This window comes from Canis lupus, chromosome 5, assembly GCF_003254725.2.
Source record: "Canis lupus dingo isolate Sandy chromosome 5, ASM325472v2, whole genome shotgun sequence".
NCBI classification, from domain to species: domain Eukaryota; kingdom Metazoa; phylum Chordata; class Mammalia; order Carnivora; family Canidae; genus Canis; species Canis lupus.
In genome coordinates, this window is record NC_064247.1 from 56,874,995 (window position 1) to 56,894,401 (window position 19,407).

Consider the following 19,407-nt stretch of genomic DNA (forward strand, 5'->3'; position numbering starts at 1 on the left):
TAGAAAAGCCTTGCCCCACATTCACCAAGAACTGGTCAAGACGTGTAGAATAGAAGAAGGGAGCAGAGGAGAGAGGTGAGTGTGCTCTAGGGCCTGGCCCATGCCCCCTCACTCCAACAGGCCTGGATTGAGCTGTGGTGAGGACTTTGAAGCCTCTGGGGGCCCCCTTGGCCCAGCGCTCTGATTTCCCCAAGAGCGGGTCCTTTCTGTAGGCTCAAGCCTGAAACCGCCCAAGCCTCTGCTTTACCCTGCAGGATAGGTGGTGACAAACAGTTCCGCACCTCTTTTGGGCAGGACAGCTTCTGAGCTCTAGGCCCACCGATGCCAATAGCAAGGCTGATGGGGCACCTGGGATGGGATGTAATGTGGAGCCTGCCTGGGTGGGACCCTCTCTCCCACGTGCATGCCGATGGTGCTCAGTGTGTCCACAGACTCCAGAAGCCCTGGCCCACCTCCCTGAGCATCAATGTGTTGGTTATAAAACACCAAATAAAGTTGCTACCCAATCCAACTTTTTAAACAAGTCTGTTTATTGAAAGGATCTGAAAATAGTAATAAGGCTTCCAACAACATCTAACAAATTTTCAAGATATTAACAATATGAAACATTAAGAATTTACTTCAAAAAATCCAAAGTTTTCTTCCAAATCATGCTGCTTTCAGACTTGGTTAGCACTTGCTTTTTTTTTTTTTTTTTTTTTTTCTGTCTAAACCAGTGACTCAAATTCTGAATGACACTGTCTTTGGGACCTAAAGCTGGGAGGTTTGGTTCAGCCCCCTCTCAGCCCAAGGGAGTCTGAGCAGTGAGCCTCTGACCTTGCCAGGTGCCTGTGGGTGGGTGGGTGATAAGGGCCGTTGGCCAAGCACCACACTGAGAGCCACAGGCACTAAAGCAGACACAGGAGATGGTGCTCAGGCTGCAGAGCCTGCTCTGTGGAGGCCCCTGGCTCAGCGTGGCTGCACACGTGCTCCAGAGCCCTTCTATCAGCCCAAGAATGAGGCATGTGACCCTCCACGAGGGCAAAGCACAGGCCCATCCCTCTTACTCCAGAAGAGTCCAAGAAAGGGCAGCTTCTGTCCCTTGTGTTCTTGCCAATTCAATAGATTAAAAATGCACCTCAAAGAGAAATCAGTTACTCAGAAACAGATGCCCAAGTGTAGGATGTCTGTCAGGCAACAAACAGCAACCGGGGGCCAAAGCCATGTGCACTGAGCCACAGCTCCCACCAGACCACTCTGGCTCTGGTCCCAGGTGGCAAACACACACGCCTATGGTCTGGGTGGCCAGCTGGCAAAGGAGTGACCGCTGGAATGATGGGAGTTTCCTCGCAAGCCCAGGCCAATGGGGAGAAGCAAGAGCAGAATGGACACAGAACGTCCCCACCACCTCTTTCCTCACTAACCAATGCGTCCCCATCTTCTAGTTGTAGTCACAAAGTACCACGGCTTACTAACCGAGAAGCGCCCTGTCTCTCCATGGACCATCACCCCCACAGTGAGCATGCTGAACAGAGTGGTCCCAGCTCACGGCACCAAACAGAACACGTGTAAACATCGGAACAAGGCTCCATTTCACAACAGTCCAAATCCCATCCCCTCTGAAATCTTCAAAGTGTGTACAATAAAATCTGTACATAAGCAGTTCAGAAAACTTAAAATAATGTCTACAAAGTATACACAGGATTTAAAATACCTTTCAGGGTACAGAGGGGGCTGCCCCTGCTTCACGAGGAATGTGCATGGGTCTGACCTCCTACCAGGTCACGCTGGGCTTGCAGGGGGCGACAGCATGGAGCTCTGCCGGCACCTGTCACACCACAGCAGCGGGGGAGGGGAGAGCCTTGTGACCAAGGCAGGAAGGTATGCCCAGATGAGGTACAGATGCTGAGCAGGAGAGAGAGGGGACCCCTACATTCATCAGCCAATCAAATACCAAACTGTCTCTGCAGAAGTGTCCCCTCTAAGTCCTTTTAAGGGAAAAGGTGCAGGATTTAAGGGGAAAATCGTGGTAGCTATAGGTTTTTGGCTACAAGACATTTATTTTCAACACGGAAAGACGGATCAATCCATTCTGATCCCCTATGAATTTCAACATACTGATTGAAGCACAGGTTTCCTGACAAAGAATTACACAGAGCACACCCAGCTCTGGCATCCCCAACCTGCGGCCAGGCCCTGAGCCACAGCACAGGTGCCCCCCAACATCACTTTTCTTATTTAGAAATGCAAAAAAGAAGTCAAGATTTAAAATGTTAAAAACAGCTGATCTGGTTGACAAAAGGCAGATTCCGGCTCTTCCCCTGGCTACAAAGTGCTGTGACTTCTGATGCCTGCTCGGGCTCACAGCGCATGTGCTCAGGTCAGCCTGTTCCCAGAAGGCGGAAGGTGAGTGGGAACCAGGCAGGGGAGCAGCTTCGGGACTCTGGGGTCCCGAGTGTGGACAGCAGGAGCTCAGACCTAGCCCTCCCCCTCCCCCTCCTCCCCTTCCTCCTCCTCCTCCTCCTCCTCCGTGAAATGCGCCTGTTTCTTCCGCACGTTCCAGTGCAGACACTGTGCAAGGCTCTCAAACCAGTCGCTCACAGGGTCTCGGACGCAGATGGAAGGAAGCGGGTAGCAAGAGGTAGTGATGCTGATGCTGAGGCAGGGGAGAGATACAGCACAGGTAAGCTCACAGCACCAGGCCAAGACCCTTCCCCAGGGGCCATGCCCAGCCTAGCTGGGCACCATCTGTGCTCTGCTCATGCCACTTGCTGCAGAGCCTGGGGCCTGCCTCACCCTAAGGACAGGGGGCTCAGGGGGAGTACCTCCTGGGACCGAGTGGACAGGAGTAGCCACAGCGGCACCAGGGCAGGAGGGTGGGACAGAGTGAGAGGCCATGAACCTGTCACCCTCAGCGCAGCACAACATGGGTCACATGTTGCCTCCTGCGTGGGTGACCAGCTGCCCAAGAGGATGGAGTCCCACGGTGGTCAGTAATAGAGTTCTGTCTGCGGGACCCCCACAAGCCAACCTCAACAGGGCATGAAGGCAGCAGGCAGGGCCTGCCCCTACTCCAGCCCCAAGGCTCACACACCTGTCTCCATGGCGGATTTCCTGTCTTTTCCGTCCATCGAAGGACACCCATGCGGTGTTCCTTGCTTCCGGTGAAAGCATGATCTGAAGGAGTCAAACAGGACAGGTTCGGGCTCATGAATGCAGCTGAAAACCTTAGACCCCTGCCCCAGGGAGTGGAGCACTGCCCAGGAGAACCCTTGAAGGTATCCTTATAGCCCACTCTTCACCAAGGCCAGTTCTAGGCCATGAAGGCCCTCACTTATGTCTCACTTGACACCAACCCTGGGAAACAGGACAGGCAGTCATCAAGCCCAGTCACCAACCATCTACCCAGAGCCAAGGACACCAGCCAGGAGTCTGCCTCCAGTGCTCTCTCTTTGTGGCCCCACCTACCAGGGCTCAGAGCAGGGACATGCCAGCCAAGAACGGAGATGGAGGATCAACAGTGGACACCAGCCACATGCCAGGACCAAAGCACCACTCCTCACAGGGTGCCTCTCACCCTGCCCCTACCCAGCGGGAAGTATCCCCAGCTCCCAAGGGCCCACAGCCCTGTTGGAGCGGCTGGCCTGGCTCTCAGCACTGCCCCCACTGACAAGACAAATAAGGACGAGAGTGAAGCCCTTTGCAGCACCCAGCAAGGTAGGGCCCACAACCCAGTGGGTGTTGGGGTCACAGTTGGGGGCAAGGAGGGTGGTCAGCATGGCAGGCTCCAGGCAACAGATTAAACCAGAAAGGATAGAGGGTGGACTCTGACCTTCAGCTCGACCCCTGCAGGGACCACAATAGGTCGGAATGACAGCGAGTGGGGGCAGATGGGCGTGATCATGATGGCTGGCACGTTGGGGTGGATCATGGAGGCCCCGGCGGCGGCCGCATACGCTGTGCTGCCCGTTGGGGTGGAGACGATCACGCCTGGTGGACAGGCTACAGGGTCAGTCTCTGTGGGTTCCTGCGCCAACCCCACCCTGTGGGACCCCAGGCGCCCACCTACCGTCACCCTGCACTGTGGTGATGAGGTGCCCGTCTAGGTAGACATCTACGTTGGACAGGTACGAGGAGGGACCTCTATCGATGACAACCTCGTTCAGGACCTGGGGGAGGACAAAGTGACTGCACACTGGGAGGGGCCAGCCTGGGTGGTCTGCCCCACAGGCACCTGTACTGTTCCTGGGCTCTCTGGAAGGTCCTGAGGGCGGTCCCACTGGGTCCAGCCCAGAGTCCCCCCACCTTGTGTCTCTCTCCCTGAGGCCACACGACACGCAGGACAAGGCCGGAGCCCGGACAGAGCACGTGTCCACAGACCTGATACTGCATGACCTGCTTCCCAACCTCCGTGTCCAGGTCTGCAGCCAGTACTCCATTCTCGCTGATCCCGTTGGGCATCGTCATCTTCTTCCCTCTGAGTTCCTTCACGACCCGGACCTTCAGCCGGCTCCGAAGAACAACAGCTGCATTCCCTGGGGGCCAGGAGGAAAGGGGGTGTGGCACCCCACAGGAAACAAAGACACCTCTGCTTGACCAGAGACCACCCACTTTCTTTTCCCAAACCGAGGGCAGCACCTCTGTGACTTCTGTGAAAATCAGTTCCCACCACTAGTCAGCACCCACAGCAGCTTCAGCATGTAACCTCCTCAAACTTCTCAATGTTAGGAAAAAAGGTTTGACCCATTCAAAAATTTTAAATCTCAATCTCGAAATGCTTAAATGTTGCTCTACACATTATTTAAAAACCCAAAAACCAAATGAAAAGACAATCCCATGTTCAGAACTCCTTGTGACTTCCAGAACATTCTGACTTACCTTGTATCACCTGAGTAACTTGGGACTGAAAATTCTCGAAGTTGAAGGGGGTTAGGAAGCCCAGGGAACCCAGGTGGAATGCCATGACCGGAGGTACGCTGCCCTGTGAGCCAATGAGCAGGTCTGTCAGCTAGCTAATCTACTCAAAAGCCACATGACTTGTCCCCAACACGGATGGACCCAGTCCCCAACTGTCTCTGGGAAGGGACAGGCACATGAGTGCATGGTTGGTGCTGATTCTAAGTGACTGCACGGAAGGTCAGCGAGTAGTTGGGGAGGCCAGGAATGGTGGCATGCAGAGCCGATGAGAAACCAAAGCAATGAACTGACCAGCCTGCTGGCCACAGAGGACAGGAGAGAGCTGGTCAAGCCTCCACGCCAGAGCCTCCCACTTCACCTTCCAACACACCTCAGCTGGGACCCTCCAAGGGCCCCGTCTAGCAGAGAGTGAAGGCAGGCTTTGGGCAACTTGAGTGAGGTCCTACGCAGACTCCCACCCTCCTACCCTGGAGGCTTAGCCTGCAGTTGCAGCCTTCCTCTGCTGTGGGCCGTCGCCTCAGCCAGGAGGTGCCCACAGATCTGCAGCAGCCCCCAGGACAGTTTCTCTGCCACTGTCCCCCCTTCCTCCCAGCCACTCCTGCTGCCCAGTCCAGGCTTGCATGCCATACTTGTACTCTCCTGCCAGGAGCACTCCCAGTGAGGAAGGAGACCCAGAGAGAGAGAGCAGATGCATCATTTGGTATTATTTGCAAAACAGTTCTATTGCCAAATAACCACACTTAAAAACAGTTTGGGGGATCCCTGGGTGGCGCAGCGGTTTGGCGCCTGCCTTTGGCCCAGGGCGCGATCCTGGAGACCCGGGATCGAATCCCACATCGGGCACCCGGTGCATGGAGCCTGCTTCTCCCTCTGCCTGTGTCTCTGCCTCTCTCTCTCTCTGTGACTATCATAAATAAATAAAAATTAAAAAAAAAAAAAAAACAGTTTGGTCCGTACCAGAATAAGAAACCATAAAACTTGGCATCCCTGAGGCATAAAGCCACAAGGTACCAGAAGGGATGGAAAACCTCACTGGGAAAGTATCTCCTCATGCAATGCTGAGGCCAGGAGCACAGAACCAGCAGCCAACCTCACCTGGAACAGTGATGAGGCATAAAGCAGGGTCCCATCCCCTCCCAGGCATATGATGAAATCGATCTGATTGGAAATGTCATCATAATCTAGAAAATAGAACAACACAAGAAAAGGTGTCTCGGCAACCCTCAATGCCACAGGGCACTCTGCCCACGAGGGGCAGGAATGCTAGAAGCTTCTGCCAACTCCAGGGGTGTGGTGCCAGCAAGCCACAGAGCCAAGGACAGACTCACCTTCTCTGAAGGTGCAGAACTTTTTCTTCACTGCTCCAAAGTTGTCATCGCTCACCATGGCAGGGTCTTCTAGAACCTTCTTCTCCACATAAACAATCATGTTGTTCTCCTGGAAGGGAGACAAGCACATCAGCTCCACCAACAAGACCCAGTTCAGATCACACTGGTCTTCCATGAAGCCTCCTTTTAAGCCACAGTGTTTTATGACGAGGGGGGAAGTGAGTCCTTAGTCCTGGCCAGCAGACTGCTTTCAACCTGCTCACGCACAGATTTCTTTCCTTCTGGAGGCTCTGTGACCCTCAGTTATGGAAGTCACTTGCCTGAAATGGGCTTCTTGACTTGGCCTGCTCTGTGCCCACCCCTGCCACATGACCCAGAACATGGAGCCTCCCAAGCTACAGGGTGGAATCCAGTGGACACAGATGCAGAGGGGGTGCTGGGGGGGAGTCCTGGGGTTGCCACCCCCCAACCTGGCTCACTCGCCTCCATCAGGTACGTGCAGAGCTCCTTGAAGGGCTGCAGCAGGCTAGCATCCCGCATCTTCTTGATGACGAGAACACTCTTTGGGGACTTGTTCCACGTCAACCGCTGGCTGGCAGGGTCCTGGATATGCCTGTGAGGGGAGAGGAGTGTTCACATGCTTTCCCTCCAGAGGACAGGCATCCTCGGAGGCATGTCTCTTAGGCCTTGCACTGTGTGCTAGCCCCATCACAAACCTCCAACACCGTGACTCAAACCACCAGTACAAGGGGTGTGGTGACTTCATCCAGTTACTGACCATCCATCACTCACCCTTTCCAGCCGTTTCTGCAAGAGGATGGGTCACTCACAACACCCTTTGTGAGCTTCATTGCTGCCCAGGTCACGTGCGTGGCTCATGAGTAGGGTACAGCTGCTTTGGTCACAGCATTTTAGTCACACTTTGCTAACAACAGAAGTGTAGGGCATACCAAGCCCCCAAATTATCCCAACTGTACATTTGTACTGTAAATGTAATTTCTGCAACCTCAAAACTAAAAGCAAAACAATCCTAAAGTGACTTCTGAAAGGCTGTATAAAACAGCTAAGGCAAGAAAACTCCCAGAAATTAAAAATCAAGCAAATCTTATATAATCTTTTCACCATTTACATGATCCTCTTGGCCAATCACCTATTTAAAACAAAAAGTCCTCAGGATCACCTTTAACACCAAAAAGGCCAGACTGGAGGTCCCCTGCTCTTCACTAAACTAGCCGGCTGAGCTCAGCTGCCCTTGGCAGTTGGAACGTGCCCTGTCCAGGGCCCAGGTACACTGACCCATCCCAGCCACACAGGAATCTGAGCAGGGCTGTGGAACTGGCTCGGCCCCGTGGGAGGAGCTGTCAGGCCTTGATCAGGTGGAGGGGTGTACACTCCCCAAACTTCGTCACTCTGCTTGGCCGTGGGCCTCAGAAAAAGCGTGGACAGCTCACGGACCTCTGCCAGGTCGAAGCCCCCTTGTGCTGACCCAGGCACCCATGGCCTGTAGCCTCTCTGGTCCTCAGACCCGGCTGTGCCCAGCCAAAGCCACCAGCGTGTCCTGCACAGGCCTGGCTGCCAACTGGGACTCCTCCTGCTGGATCACCCTGCAAGGTGGGAGGCTGACCCTCCTCCAGCACACAGGTAGTGGATGCTGGATGGGAAAGCAAGGACGCCTGAGTGGTAGTAGGTGACCAATCTGAGCCACTGCCTAATAAGCCAAAGGCAATCAGATGTTGGTAATTCCACCCATTTCAATATAAGAGAAATGTGAAAATGCAGACAATAAATTAGAAAGTGAAAGTTCTTTGTAATCAACCCTTCTAAAATATCTTACTTTCAAACACTAGAGAAGAAGTTAGATTAGGACATGTGAAGCCCTGCCCCAGCAAGGTACAGTGTTGTAAGGGAGCAGGTACAGGGTGGAGAAAGGGTCCCCCAGAGATGGCAACCCCACCAGACAGTGCTGGGCATGTGGGCTCGGAAGGGAAGACATGGCTGCTCACTCTGCAAGTCAGCTCCAGGGACATTTCAGGGGTATCTGCCCCATCTCAACCAACCCATATAACCTCCCTGAGGCTCACAAAGCCCGTTCATACAGTGGATGTGGCTCGGCTGGGATTACATGTTGGCTAATTAAGGCTCATACACTCACGGTGGCACTTAGGCCGAGTGGAGTAACAAGGAAAGAATAGTTCTGCCCAAACCAGGAAGTACAGGGAGGGGCCCTCAGGCAGATGGGGAAAGGCCAAGGGCAGGGCCAGAGCAAACAGGAAGGCATGGGCACAGGGGAGGGCAGGGCTTGGAGCAGCAGCAGCAGGCAGCTGGGGCTCTGGTTTTGGAGGCACCTGGGTAGGTGCTATGCAGAGCTGGCTGTGGGATACTAGAGGAGCTGTGGCAGACCAGTAGGAGTCTGCATCCAGAGAGGACCTGCCCCAAGCACAGCAGCAGTAACCAGACAGCTACAGAGAGCACCTGGAACCAGCAAAGACAATAAAACTTAATTCTGGTTGTAAGAGGCAAGGCAGCCAAGTCACAGGTCAAAAGACCTCCCGATTTGCACAGCAATTCCCTGGGAAGCCTGGAGGTGGCAGCACAGACAGTGTCACTGTCCCCAACCCACTGCTGGGGCTGCCTCAGAGAGCAAGAACCCCCTAGACAGCTCAGTCATGGAAATAAACCTAAACCTGCAGCCCTCACCCCTGTGCAAAATGTGAGGGGACCTTGTGGGGGCTTCAGGGAAGGTGGGGAGCTCACCATGAGGTGCCAAGCACAACGGTCGGGGTAGGATGGAATTCTGTTTAAGAGAAAGCAGCACCATGGGGTAAGTGGTTCGGGTCTTTCCCTAAGACAGACACCATGGTCAGAGCACCACACAGAGCCCTCGAGCTCCACCCCTGACAGCTTTGTTCTTACAGCTCCCCATCCGCGTGGCCCCCAAAGATGCACTGGGAGTCTGGCGTGCTTATAACAGCTGTGCCCACAAGGTGGGGTGTCTCTCAGAAGTAAAGCAGGGTCTCAAAATAGCCAGTTAATGCCTCTGTATTTCAGGAATAATTAGAGGAGAAGCATATCTGACCCAGTGTACTGTGAAATATACTGGTTTCCTCCACGACTTTTTACTGTAAAAACAAAACAGTAACTCTAAAGATCATAGTCAAAGCCCATCCAGCTGCAGTGCCTGAGAAGCAGAGCGTGGCCCGATCCCCATCTGCTGTCCGGAGGGTGGTAAGGCCCCATGCTCACCGGAGCCGGTGGAGATGCCCTGTGGCTTCTGCTGACGTGAACTTCTCACCCAAGTCAGAACATTGCACAGCACCATGATCGCACGACAGCACACACTCCAGGGAGTACCCCCCCACCACCACAGCACTCACATGATGGTCTGAGGGTTCTGCAGAACGCAGGCCTTTGGTCCAAACGTGGTCACCGGGCATGGCCCATGCAAAGAGCGAGTCCTCCTGTGGGGAGATGGGATACTGTGGGTGAACAGACCTAGGTACAGACTGTTAGACCCTCAGAAAGGCTTTTAACTGGAAGGACCTTACATCCATCATCTTCCCAGTGTCCATGTGATGGTCCCTGGAGACCTGGCTCTGGTCCTCAGAGCCACATGGAAGCACCACATGCTGTGTAGCATCAGCAATTAGAGCGTGCTCCTCAGAAAAAGGACCCCAAATCAACGCAGGTGCCCAGGCCCCACCCCAGGAAAAGGTAAGACCTCCCCCAGGGTCAGGCCTGGAAATTTGCAACTGAACAGTCTCTCTGACCAAGTCTGTCTGAGGACCAGTCCTCCGGTCTCTACTTGGGAATCAAGACCTTAGAGACCAACCCTAAATTACCTACATGAAAATTCTGACAAAAATGCTCATACTGAGTTGCACAGTCAATATAAAAAGATATTACTTGAATGGTTCAACTTCTCCAATAACCAAAAAGTGACTCAGCCATCATAGAATCACCAAATGAAGGGGCTGTGGCCAGTACATGTTGTGGGGACACCACCACTTGGCTGCCTCCCTCTCTCTCTTTGAGGGGTTGGCACCCACCCTGGCACAGGCAAGAGGGAGTAATGAGGACACCCCCATGGAGTTTTGGGACGTATTCAACCCCAGTGGCCTCACAGTCCCTTCCTGTGCCAAAAATATTGTCCCAAAGATGGCCAAATGCTGACTTCATCTTCAACTGTCTCATGGGATCCACAAAATCTTCAAATTCAACACAAACAAAAACAGATTTCCTACCATCCTGTAAAAGGCAATACACCTAAGAGAGAGGCTGGTGTCCAGTTAAAGACAAGCCCTCCCTGGCCCCCCCGAGTGCACAGAGGGGAGGCACCTCACAGCAGGCCTCCCCAGGGGGTACGCACAGTTCCTGCTCAAGGACTGGTGTGACCAGGGATCCCTGGGTGGCACAGCGGTTTGGCGCCTGCCTTTGGCCCAGGGCACGATCCTGGAGACCCGGGATCGAATCCCACGTCAGGCTCCAGGTGCATGGAGCCTGCTTCTCCCTCTGCCTATGTCTCTGCCTCTCTCTCTTCCTCTATATGACTATCATAAATAAATTAAAAAAATATTTAAAAAAAAAAAAAAAAAAAAAAGGACTGGTGTGACCAGATACACTCCTGTTATCTTCCTCCTTCACTGACACCCACACACAGAGGCTACCTCTGACCTGCTGTCACTGCACCACGTTCCATAGTCTGTGAACTAGAAATGGTGTGTGCTGAACCCCCCAAAACCAATAAGCAGAAGTAGTGCTGCCAGGAACATGAAAGCCCTGCACCGCCTCTCTGGTACGAAAAGCTGCACCACAGATGCCACATCCCTGCTCTGCTCCCCGCCCCAGGGAAGGCACTGCAGGCAGCTCTACCTTGCCTGAATACACACTTTTCACCAAACACTCTCCCCCACCCCCCCACATGTGACAGTCGTAACCCCTGCCGGAGAGGTAGTGCCAGCCCTGGAGGCTTCCACCCAAAACTCACCACCTTTAATGTTCCAGAAGCCAGGGCGACACCCACAGGTGCCATTACAACGCTGCCGGGTGGGCTCTTCATGGGGAGCTCTCAGCACTGTTGCTCAAGAGCATTGTGCAAGAACACGCACCACGTGGATCACCAGAGAGGGCACATCGGGCTGGGGGAGAGTGCTTGCCCAATACCCCCTGTGACCACACTCAGCCCTCCACCAGCCCCATCACCGTGTAGGTCCCACTGGTGTGCCTTCAGGCAGCACCCCCACACCTCAAACATCCAAAAGTCAGAGTGGGCACTGGCAGATAAGGCAAGAAAGGGAAAAGCATGTGGTGCTGGTACCATGTGGGGAGACGTGCCAGGAGAGCGTCTGTCCTCTGCTCTTGGGACTCAGCCCCACCCTACCCTCTGGACACACATCGTGTTAGCCAGGATTTACGAAGTATAGAGTCCTTAAAAGAACCCTTGGTCATGGTTTCAAGCAGTCAGAACATGCAGGGGAGGATGGTGGTTGGAGGAGGGCCTTCATACCTGAACTCTTTGGCGCTGGCCAGGGCAGGCGAGGCAGACAGGCTGCGGGACTTGGCCCGCCCCCGAATGGGATGCTTGGACCCCCAGTCCTCGTCCCCATGGCATGCGGAGCAGCGGTACGAGCCCGAGTCTGCGCTCAGTGCCTTACTCATGTTGACTTTCTCTTGTTCCATTTCCATAGTCGGTAAATGAGGACTTCGATCAGAAAAACACTGATGCCTTAATAAAACAAAGTAAGTAAATATGCAGGCAGAAAATAATATACATACACATACATGCACCCATTGCATTGTGGGACAAATATGGTTCAAGTCCCATTTGCCAAAGGACTTGAGAATAGTCGCTATCCCAAAGATATTCAAGAACTCAGGAACCGACCTGTGGTTTCTAGTGAATCTAGAAGAGCTAACATTCCAGAATAAGAACTAACAGGCTGGAGCTGTGGTGTTTCTCCCACAGAGAAGGCCAAGGGCCAGCTAGAGAAGTCACAGACAGAGGTATATAGCACATTGTGGGGGGTGGGGGTGGGGAATCACTGGAGGGATCACCGTGACGGGGGAATCACGGCGGGGGGAGTGGGGGGCCACTGTGGAGGGAGTCACTGTGGGAGATCACAATGAGGGGGAGTCATTGTGGAGGATCACTGTTGAGGGGGTAGTCACTGTAGGGAAGGAAGTCACTGCAGGGGGATCACAGTAGGGAGAAATCACTGCAGGGGGATCACTGGGGGGTATCATCGCAGGGGGAAGTCATTGTGTGTGTGGGAATCACCATGGGGGGGGCGAGTCACTATGAGGGGATCACCATGGGGGGAGCCACTGTGGGGGAAGTCACTGCGGAGGGGGAGGAGTCACTGTGGTGGGATCACCACAGGGTAGAGTCACTGTGGGGGGGGAGTCACCTTGGGGAGGAGTCATTGTGGGGGGGATCACTGTGGGGGGGAATCACTATGCAGGGGGTGGGGATCACCATGGGGGTGTACAGTGCTTAACGCCCCTCGGTAAGACTGACTAGCAGATATACACTGGACTCCAGACCCTGTGACTGAGCCAAAAGAACATTTGCCAAAACTGACCTACTTTAGCCTCAAAGAAAACTTCAATTTCCAAATACTAGTGAAGGTAGAGATCTTTACCTTCCAACTACAATACAATAAAATCAGGAAAAGACAAAAAAGTAGGAACAAAGAAAACAATCCTGCACCACCTGGGAGTGTCTGAACTTTGTCCTAATCAACTTCAAAACGGGTATCAAACCAACATTATAACATATCAAACAACAAGAGGAATGTAACACAAACCAAAGTCCATGCCTCCCCATTAAGGTGGCTGAAGTTTTTGAGAATGAAGAGCAATGACCCAAGATTCTATAAAGCTAGAAAAGAAATAAAATAAGCCTAAGAAAGGTAGAAGTGGTGACAAATTGAGGCAGAAACCAGTACACTGAACAATGGAAAAGGAAAGGCAGAGGGATGCCTGGGTGGCTCAGCAGTTGAGTGTCTGCCTTTGGCTCAGGTCATGATCCTGGGGTCCTAGGATCGAGTCCCACATCGGGCTCCCTGTGAAGAGCCTGCTTCTCTCTCGGATGGGGTGAGAAGCCTATGTCTCTGCCTCTCTTTCTGTGTCTCTCATGAATAAATAAAATCTTCAAAAAAAAAAAAAAAAAAAAAAAGGAAGGGCACAGTTTGACAAAACTTGTGTAGATCAAGGGACCAAAAGGTAATCCTCCAAGGACAGGGAGGGCAGGCCACTACAGGGTTGTGGTGAGGGTGCCTACAGCTGCTAGAGCCCATCTGGACCTGCCCAAGGGGAAGAGCAGATGGGACAGGTTTCTTGTGTGGGAAGACCTCAGAAGGCGGCGCTGCAGGTGGAACCCAGCAGAATAACTGCCATACAACCCACTTTGCTGGGACAAGTGAAGCAAACAAGGTCATCCCAGAAGAGACTATAACACACAGGGCAAAGTCAAATGTCCGCACGCAGGGGTTGAGGATGCATCAGAGGCTGGCATTGCAGGAGGTGAATGGGAGACAGAAGGGAAGCTTGTGGACCACAGATAAGCCTGGGCCTCTGTGTTAAGGTGAAGAGTGATGGTGCCCTTGAACCCCTACCCTGGCTTCACCTTACAACCACCTGAGGATCCTCAGAAAGTAACCCCCTCACCCAACCCAGACCAAAGGCATCAGTAGTTTTTTTTTTTTTTTTTAAGATTGTATTTATTTATTCATGAGAGAGACAGAGACAGAGACACTGGCAGAGGGAGAAGCAGGCTCCATGCAGGGAGCCTGATGTGGGACTCAATCCTAGGTCCCCAGGATCACACTCTGGGCTGAAGGCAGGTACTAAACCGCTGAGCCACCCAGGGATCCCCAGCATCAGTAGTTTTAAAAGCTCGCTGGGTGATTCTAAATTTTAGCTATAGTTGACAACACTGCCCTAGTGGATCAATATCCTCCTAGCTTGAGAAACACTGATGTTTTATCCAAACATATGAAAAATCTTTAATAAAACCCCAAACCTACAAAAACATGTCTGATATAAGCACTCCTATTCAATATTGTACTGGAGGCCATAGCCAGTGTAATAAGGAAAATGAAATAAAACGCATAGGTATGAAAAAGGAACAGGTAAAATTGTACTGTCAGGGGCACCTGGCTGGCTCAGTTGGTGGAGTGTATGACTCTTAATCTTCAGATTGTGAGCTTGAACCCCACATTGGGTGTAAAGATTACTTAAAAAAAAAAAGGGGGATCCCTGGGTGGCGCAGCGGTTTGGCGACTGACTTTGGCCCAGGGCGCGATCCTGGAGACCCGGGATCGAATCCCATGTCGGGCTCCCGGTGCATGGAGCCTGCTTCTCCCTCTGCCTGTGTCTCTGCTTCTCTCTCTCTCTCTCTCTCTCTCTCTCTCTCTCTCTGTGTGTGTGACTATCATAAATAAATTAAAAAAAAAAAAAACCTGTACTGTCAGATGGCATGGTCTTCTCTGTAGAAAATCGTAAGGAATCTACAAAAAAGTGACTATCCAGTAAGTGAGTTTATTAGCAAGGTTATAGGAGACAAAAATCAACATACAAATAACTATCTCCGTGTACTAGCAACAAACAATAAGAAATCAGGTGCCTCATTTATAGGGGCACCTGAGTGGCTTAATTTGTCAAGCAGCCAACTCTTGGTTTCAGTTCAGGTCATGATCTTGGGGTCCTGGAATCAAGCCCCTCTGTCAGGCTCCACACTCAGTGGGGAGTCTGCTTGGGGATTCTCTTTCTCTACCTCTGCCCCTCCTCCTCCCACTCGTGTACGCTCTCTAAAATACATAGATGAATCTTATTAAAAAAATTTAAAAACCACTATTTACAATAACATTGAAATATAAGCTATAGGGATCCCTGGGTGGCGCAGCGGTTTGGCGCCTGCTTTTGGCCCAGGGCGCAGTCCTGGATATCTGGGATCGAATCCCACGTCAGGCTCCCGGTGCATGGAGCCTGCTTCTCCCTCTGCCTGTGTCTCTGCCTCTCTCTCTCTCACTATGTGCCTATCATAAATAAATAAAAAATTATAAAAAAAAAGAAATATAAGCTATATAGATATGTAGTTGACAGAAGTACAGAAACTAATTCGAGTTATAAAATAAGTCATGAGATGTACAGCACTGTGACTCTAGGTAATAACGTATTTTTTTAAAGATTTTATTTATTCATGAGAACAGAGAGAGAGAGAGAGGCACAGAGACACAGGCAGAGGGAGAAGCAGGTTCCATGCAGGGAGCCCGATGTGGGACTCAATCCCAGGTCCCCAGGATCAGGCCCTGGGCCGAAGGTGGCGCTAAACCGCTAAGCCACCAGGGCTGCCCTCTAGGTAATAATATTAATAGAGCACATTTTTGAATGTTAAGAGAAAAGGTTTAAAAGTTGTCATCGTAAGAAAACAATTTGTAACTCCATGTGGTGGTGGATGTTAACCAGATCCACTGTAGTGGTCATTTCCCAATATATACATAACAAATCATTATGTTGTACACCTGAAAACTAGTATGCTACATATTACTGACATCACAGTAATAGTAAAAAGTGCAAAATTGGACACTAAGAACTACAGATGCTGCTGCTGAAATGAAAGAAAGCAAATAAATGGAGATAAAATAATGTTCACAGATCAGAGAGGCCAATATTGTTCTCAGTTCTCCTCAAACTACTTAGATTCTCCACAATTCCTACGCACAAAACCCCAGCAGACTCTTCTATATAAAATGACAAACTGGGGCACCTGGGTGGCTCAGCCAATTAAGTACCCAACTCTTTTGGTCATGTGACATCAAGCCCCGTGTCAGGCTCCGAACTCAGTGAGGAGTCTGCTTGAGATTTTCTCTGTACCATACCCCCCAAAATGCTCCTTCTAAAAAAAAAAAGGCAAACTGATTCTAGAACTCATATATAAACATAAAGGAAGAAGGCATGCTGCAAACTGAGACAGGCCGAAAGCCAGGCTTCTTGTCCCAAACAGGCAGCCGGGCTGTGAATGCAAAGGAAAAGTTCCTAAAGTGCCGTTCCAGGGAGCACACAAAGACAAGAAGGCAAAACAGCCTTACTGCTGATCAAACCAGCCACAACACGCAGTCTAATCCAGAGTAAAGCCCTGACTCTCCTCAATCCTATGAAAGCTGAGAGATGAGAGGAAGCTGCAGAAGGGGAGCTGGAAGCCAGCACAGGTTGGTTCGTGAGGTTTAAGGAAAAAACCACTTCTGTTACATGAAAGTACAAGGTGGAGCAGCAAGTGCCGACATAGAAGCTGCAGCAAGTTCTCCAGAAGATCTACCAAGATCATTAACGAAGGTGGATATGCTTAACAGATTTTTCACTATAGACTAAACAGCCTTACTTTGGGAGAATATGCCAGCTAGGACTGTCATACCTAGAGAGGAAAAGTCCATGCTTGGCTTCAAAGGTTCAAAGGACAGGTTGACTCTCTTGTTGGGCTAACACAGCTGGTGACTTTATTTTTTTATTTTTTATTTTTTTTTAAAGATTTTATTTATTTATTCCTGAGAATACAGAGAGGAGAGAAAGAAGCAGAGACACAGGCAGAGGGAGAAGCAGGCACCACGCAATGAGCCCAACACGGGACTCGATCCCGGGACCCCAGGATCACATCCAGGCCAAAGGCGGCACCAACCTGCTGAGCCACCCGGGCTGCCCAGGTGACTTTATTTTAAGATGTATTTATTTGAGAGCAGCCCCGGTGGCTCAGTGGTTTAGTGTCACCTTCAGCCCAGGGCGTGATCCTGGAGACCCGGAATTGAGTCCCATGTCGGGCTCCCTGCATGGGGCCTGCTTCTCCCTCTGCCTGTGTCTCTGCCTCTTTCTCTCTCTGTGTGTTTCTCATGAATTAAAAAAAAAAAAAAAAAAAGATTTATTTGAGAGAGAGAGGGAGAGAGCATGAGCCGGGGGAGGGGTAGAAGGGAAAGAATTTCCAGTAGATTACCTGCTGAGCACTGAACATGGATCTGATGCGGGGTTCGATCCCATGACCCTGAGATCATGACCTGAACTGAAACAAACCAAGAACTGGACAAACTGACAGTACCACCCAAGTGCCCCACACCTGGTGACTTTAGGTTGAAGCCAATGCTCACTGACCATTGAGAAAATCCAAGTACCCTTAAGAATTAAACTAAGAGTACTCTGGCTGCATTCTAGAAAAGGAACAACAAAGCCAGGATGACAGTAATCTGCTTACAATGTGGTTGACTGAATTTTTCTAACAAGATTATTTATTTGCGAAAGAGCACACGAGTGCTAGTGTAGGGGACAGAGAGGGAGAGAGGGAGAGAGAAGAATCTCAAGCAGACTCCGTGCTGAGCACAGAGCCCAACACAGAGCTCAATCCCTGAGATCATGACCTAAGCTAAAACACAGAGTTGGACACTTAACCAATTGAGCCAACAACGTACCTCAGGTGACTGAATATTTTAAGCCCACTGCTGAGACCTACTGCTTAGAAAAAAAAAATCCTTTCAAAATATTACTGCTCAATGACAATGCACCTATTCACCCAAGAACTCAGAGATGTACAAGGAGATGAATGTTGTTTTTATGCCTGCTAACACAACATCCATCCTGCAACCCACGGATCAAGTAGTAATTTCAACTTTCAAGTCTAATTAAGAAATACACTTTGTAAAGTTATGGCTGCCATAGACAGTGCTTCCTCTATTGGATCTGGACAAAGTCAACTAAAAACCTTCTGGAAAGGATTCACCATTCCAGATGCCATTAAGAACATTCATGATGCATGGGAAGAGGACAAAATATCCACACAAACAGGAGTTTGGGAAAAGTGGACCCCCACCCTCTTGGATGACTTTGAGGGGGTCAGGACCTCAGGGGAGGAAGTCATTGCAGATGTGGTGTAAACAGTGAGAGAACTAGAATCAGAAATAGAGCCTTGGGCAGCCCTGGTGGCCCAGCGGTTTAGCACCACCTTCATTCAGCCCAGGGTGTGATCCTGGGGGCCCAGGATGGAGTCCCATGTCGAGCTCCCTGCATGGAGCCTACTTCTCCCTCTGCCTGTGTCTCTGCCTCTCTCTCTGTCTCTGTATCTCATGAATAAATAAAATCTAAAAAAAAAAAAAGAAAGAAAGAAAGAAAGAAAGCCTAAAGATGGGACCAAATTGCCCCAATCTCAGGATGAAATTTTAATGGATGAGGAGTTGCTTCTTATGGACGAGCAAAGAAAATGGCATCTTGAGGTGGAATCTATTCCTGGTGAAGATGCTGTGAAGATTGTTGAAATGAGAACAAAAGATTTAGATCATCACATAAACTGAGTGGACAAAGCAGTGGCAGGGTGTGAAAGGAATGACTCGTTTTGGAAGAAGTTCTCCTATGGGTACAATGTTATCAAACAGCATCACCCGCTACAGAGAAATCATTTATGAAAGAGTTAATGAGGTAAACCTCATTGGTGTCTCATTTTAGGAAATCACCATGGCCACCCCAGCAACCACCACCCTTGTTAAGTTGGCAGCCATCCCTGCTACTCACATGATGGTTAGGATTTTTTAGCAATAAAGTTATTTATTTATTTAGTTAGTTAGTAGGCTCCATGCTGGGCTCACGACCATGATTTCAAGAGTTGGACACATGGAGACACCTTGATGGCTCAGTATGTTAAGCATCTGACTCTTGGTTTCAGCTCAGGTCATCTCAGGGTTGTAAGATTAAGCTCAGTGTCCAGTTCCATGCTCAGGAGGGAGTTTGCTTAAGATTCCCTCTGTCCTCCACCCCCATACCTTCTCTAAAATCTTTAGGGACGCCTGGTGGCTCACTCTAAAATCTTTAGGGACGCCTGGTGGCTCAGCAGTTGAGCATCTGTCTTTGGCTCAGGGTGTGATCCTGGGGTCCCAGGATCAAGTCCCATACTGGGCTCCCTGCATGGAGCCTGCTTCTCCCTCTGCCTGTGTCTCTGCCTCTCTCTGTGTGTCTCTCATGAATAAATAAAATCTTAATAAAATAAAATAAAATCTTTAAACAAACAAAAACAAATGAAAGAGTAATGTAATAAGGGCAGGTAGTAATGACCCTAAAGACAAGGAAATGGGTATGAGTGTGGTGTGTGTGTGTGTGTGTGTGTGTGTGCAGGGTTTTCTTGAGGAAGCAACATTTGAGAAAAGATCTGAATGGA

The 19,407-nt window shown here is 50.7% G+C and overlaps 1 protein-coding gene across 3 annotated transcripts in view; it reads right to left on the bottom strand.

The window, feature by feature from the left end:
• Window positions 1-508: 508 nt before the first annotated feature.
• NADK (NAD kinase) overlaps window positions 509-19,407 on the bottom strand; it is a 30,422-nt gene continuing 11,523 nt past the window's right edge. For 2 of the 3 annotated variants that reach the window (XM_025427494.3, XM_025427496.3), the window contains exons 2-12: window positions 11,728-11,946; window positions 9,599-9,682; window positions 6,708-6,837; window positions 6,225-6,333; window positions 5,992-6,077; window positions 4,858-4,960; window positions 4,360-4,514; window positions 4,049-4,148; window positions 3,812-3,969; window positions 3,074-3,156; window positions 509-2,635 (exon numbers count right to left, since the gene is read on the bottom strand). In XM_025427494.3, coding sequence (XP_025283279.1) covers window positions 2,458-2,635; window positions 3,074-3,156; window positions 3,812-3,969; window positions 4,049-4,148; window positions 4,360-4,514; window positions 4,858-4,960; window positions 5,992-6,077; window positions 6,225-6,333; window positions 6,708-6,837; window positions 9,599-9,682; window positions 11,728-11,946 — 1,405 coding nt within the window. In that variant the 3' untranslated portion in view covers window positions 509-2,457. Of the gene's footprint in view, window positions 2,636-3,073; window positions 3,157-3,811; window positions 3,970-4,048; window positions 4,149-4,359; window positions 4,515-4,857; window positions 4,961-5,991; window positions 6,078-6,224; window positions 6,334-6,707; window positions 6,838-9,598; window positions 9,683-11,727; window positions 11,947-19,407 lie in introns of those variants that run through there. The other variant, XM_025427497.3, reaches the window with a different exon arrangement.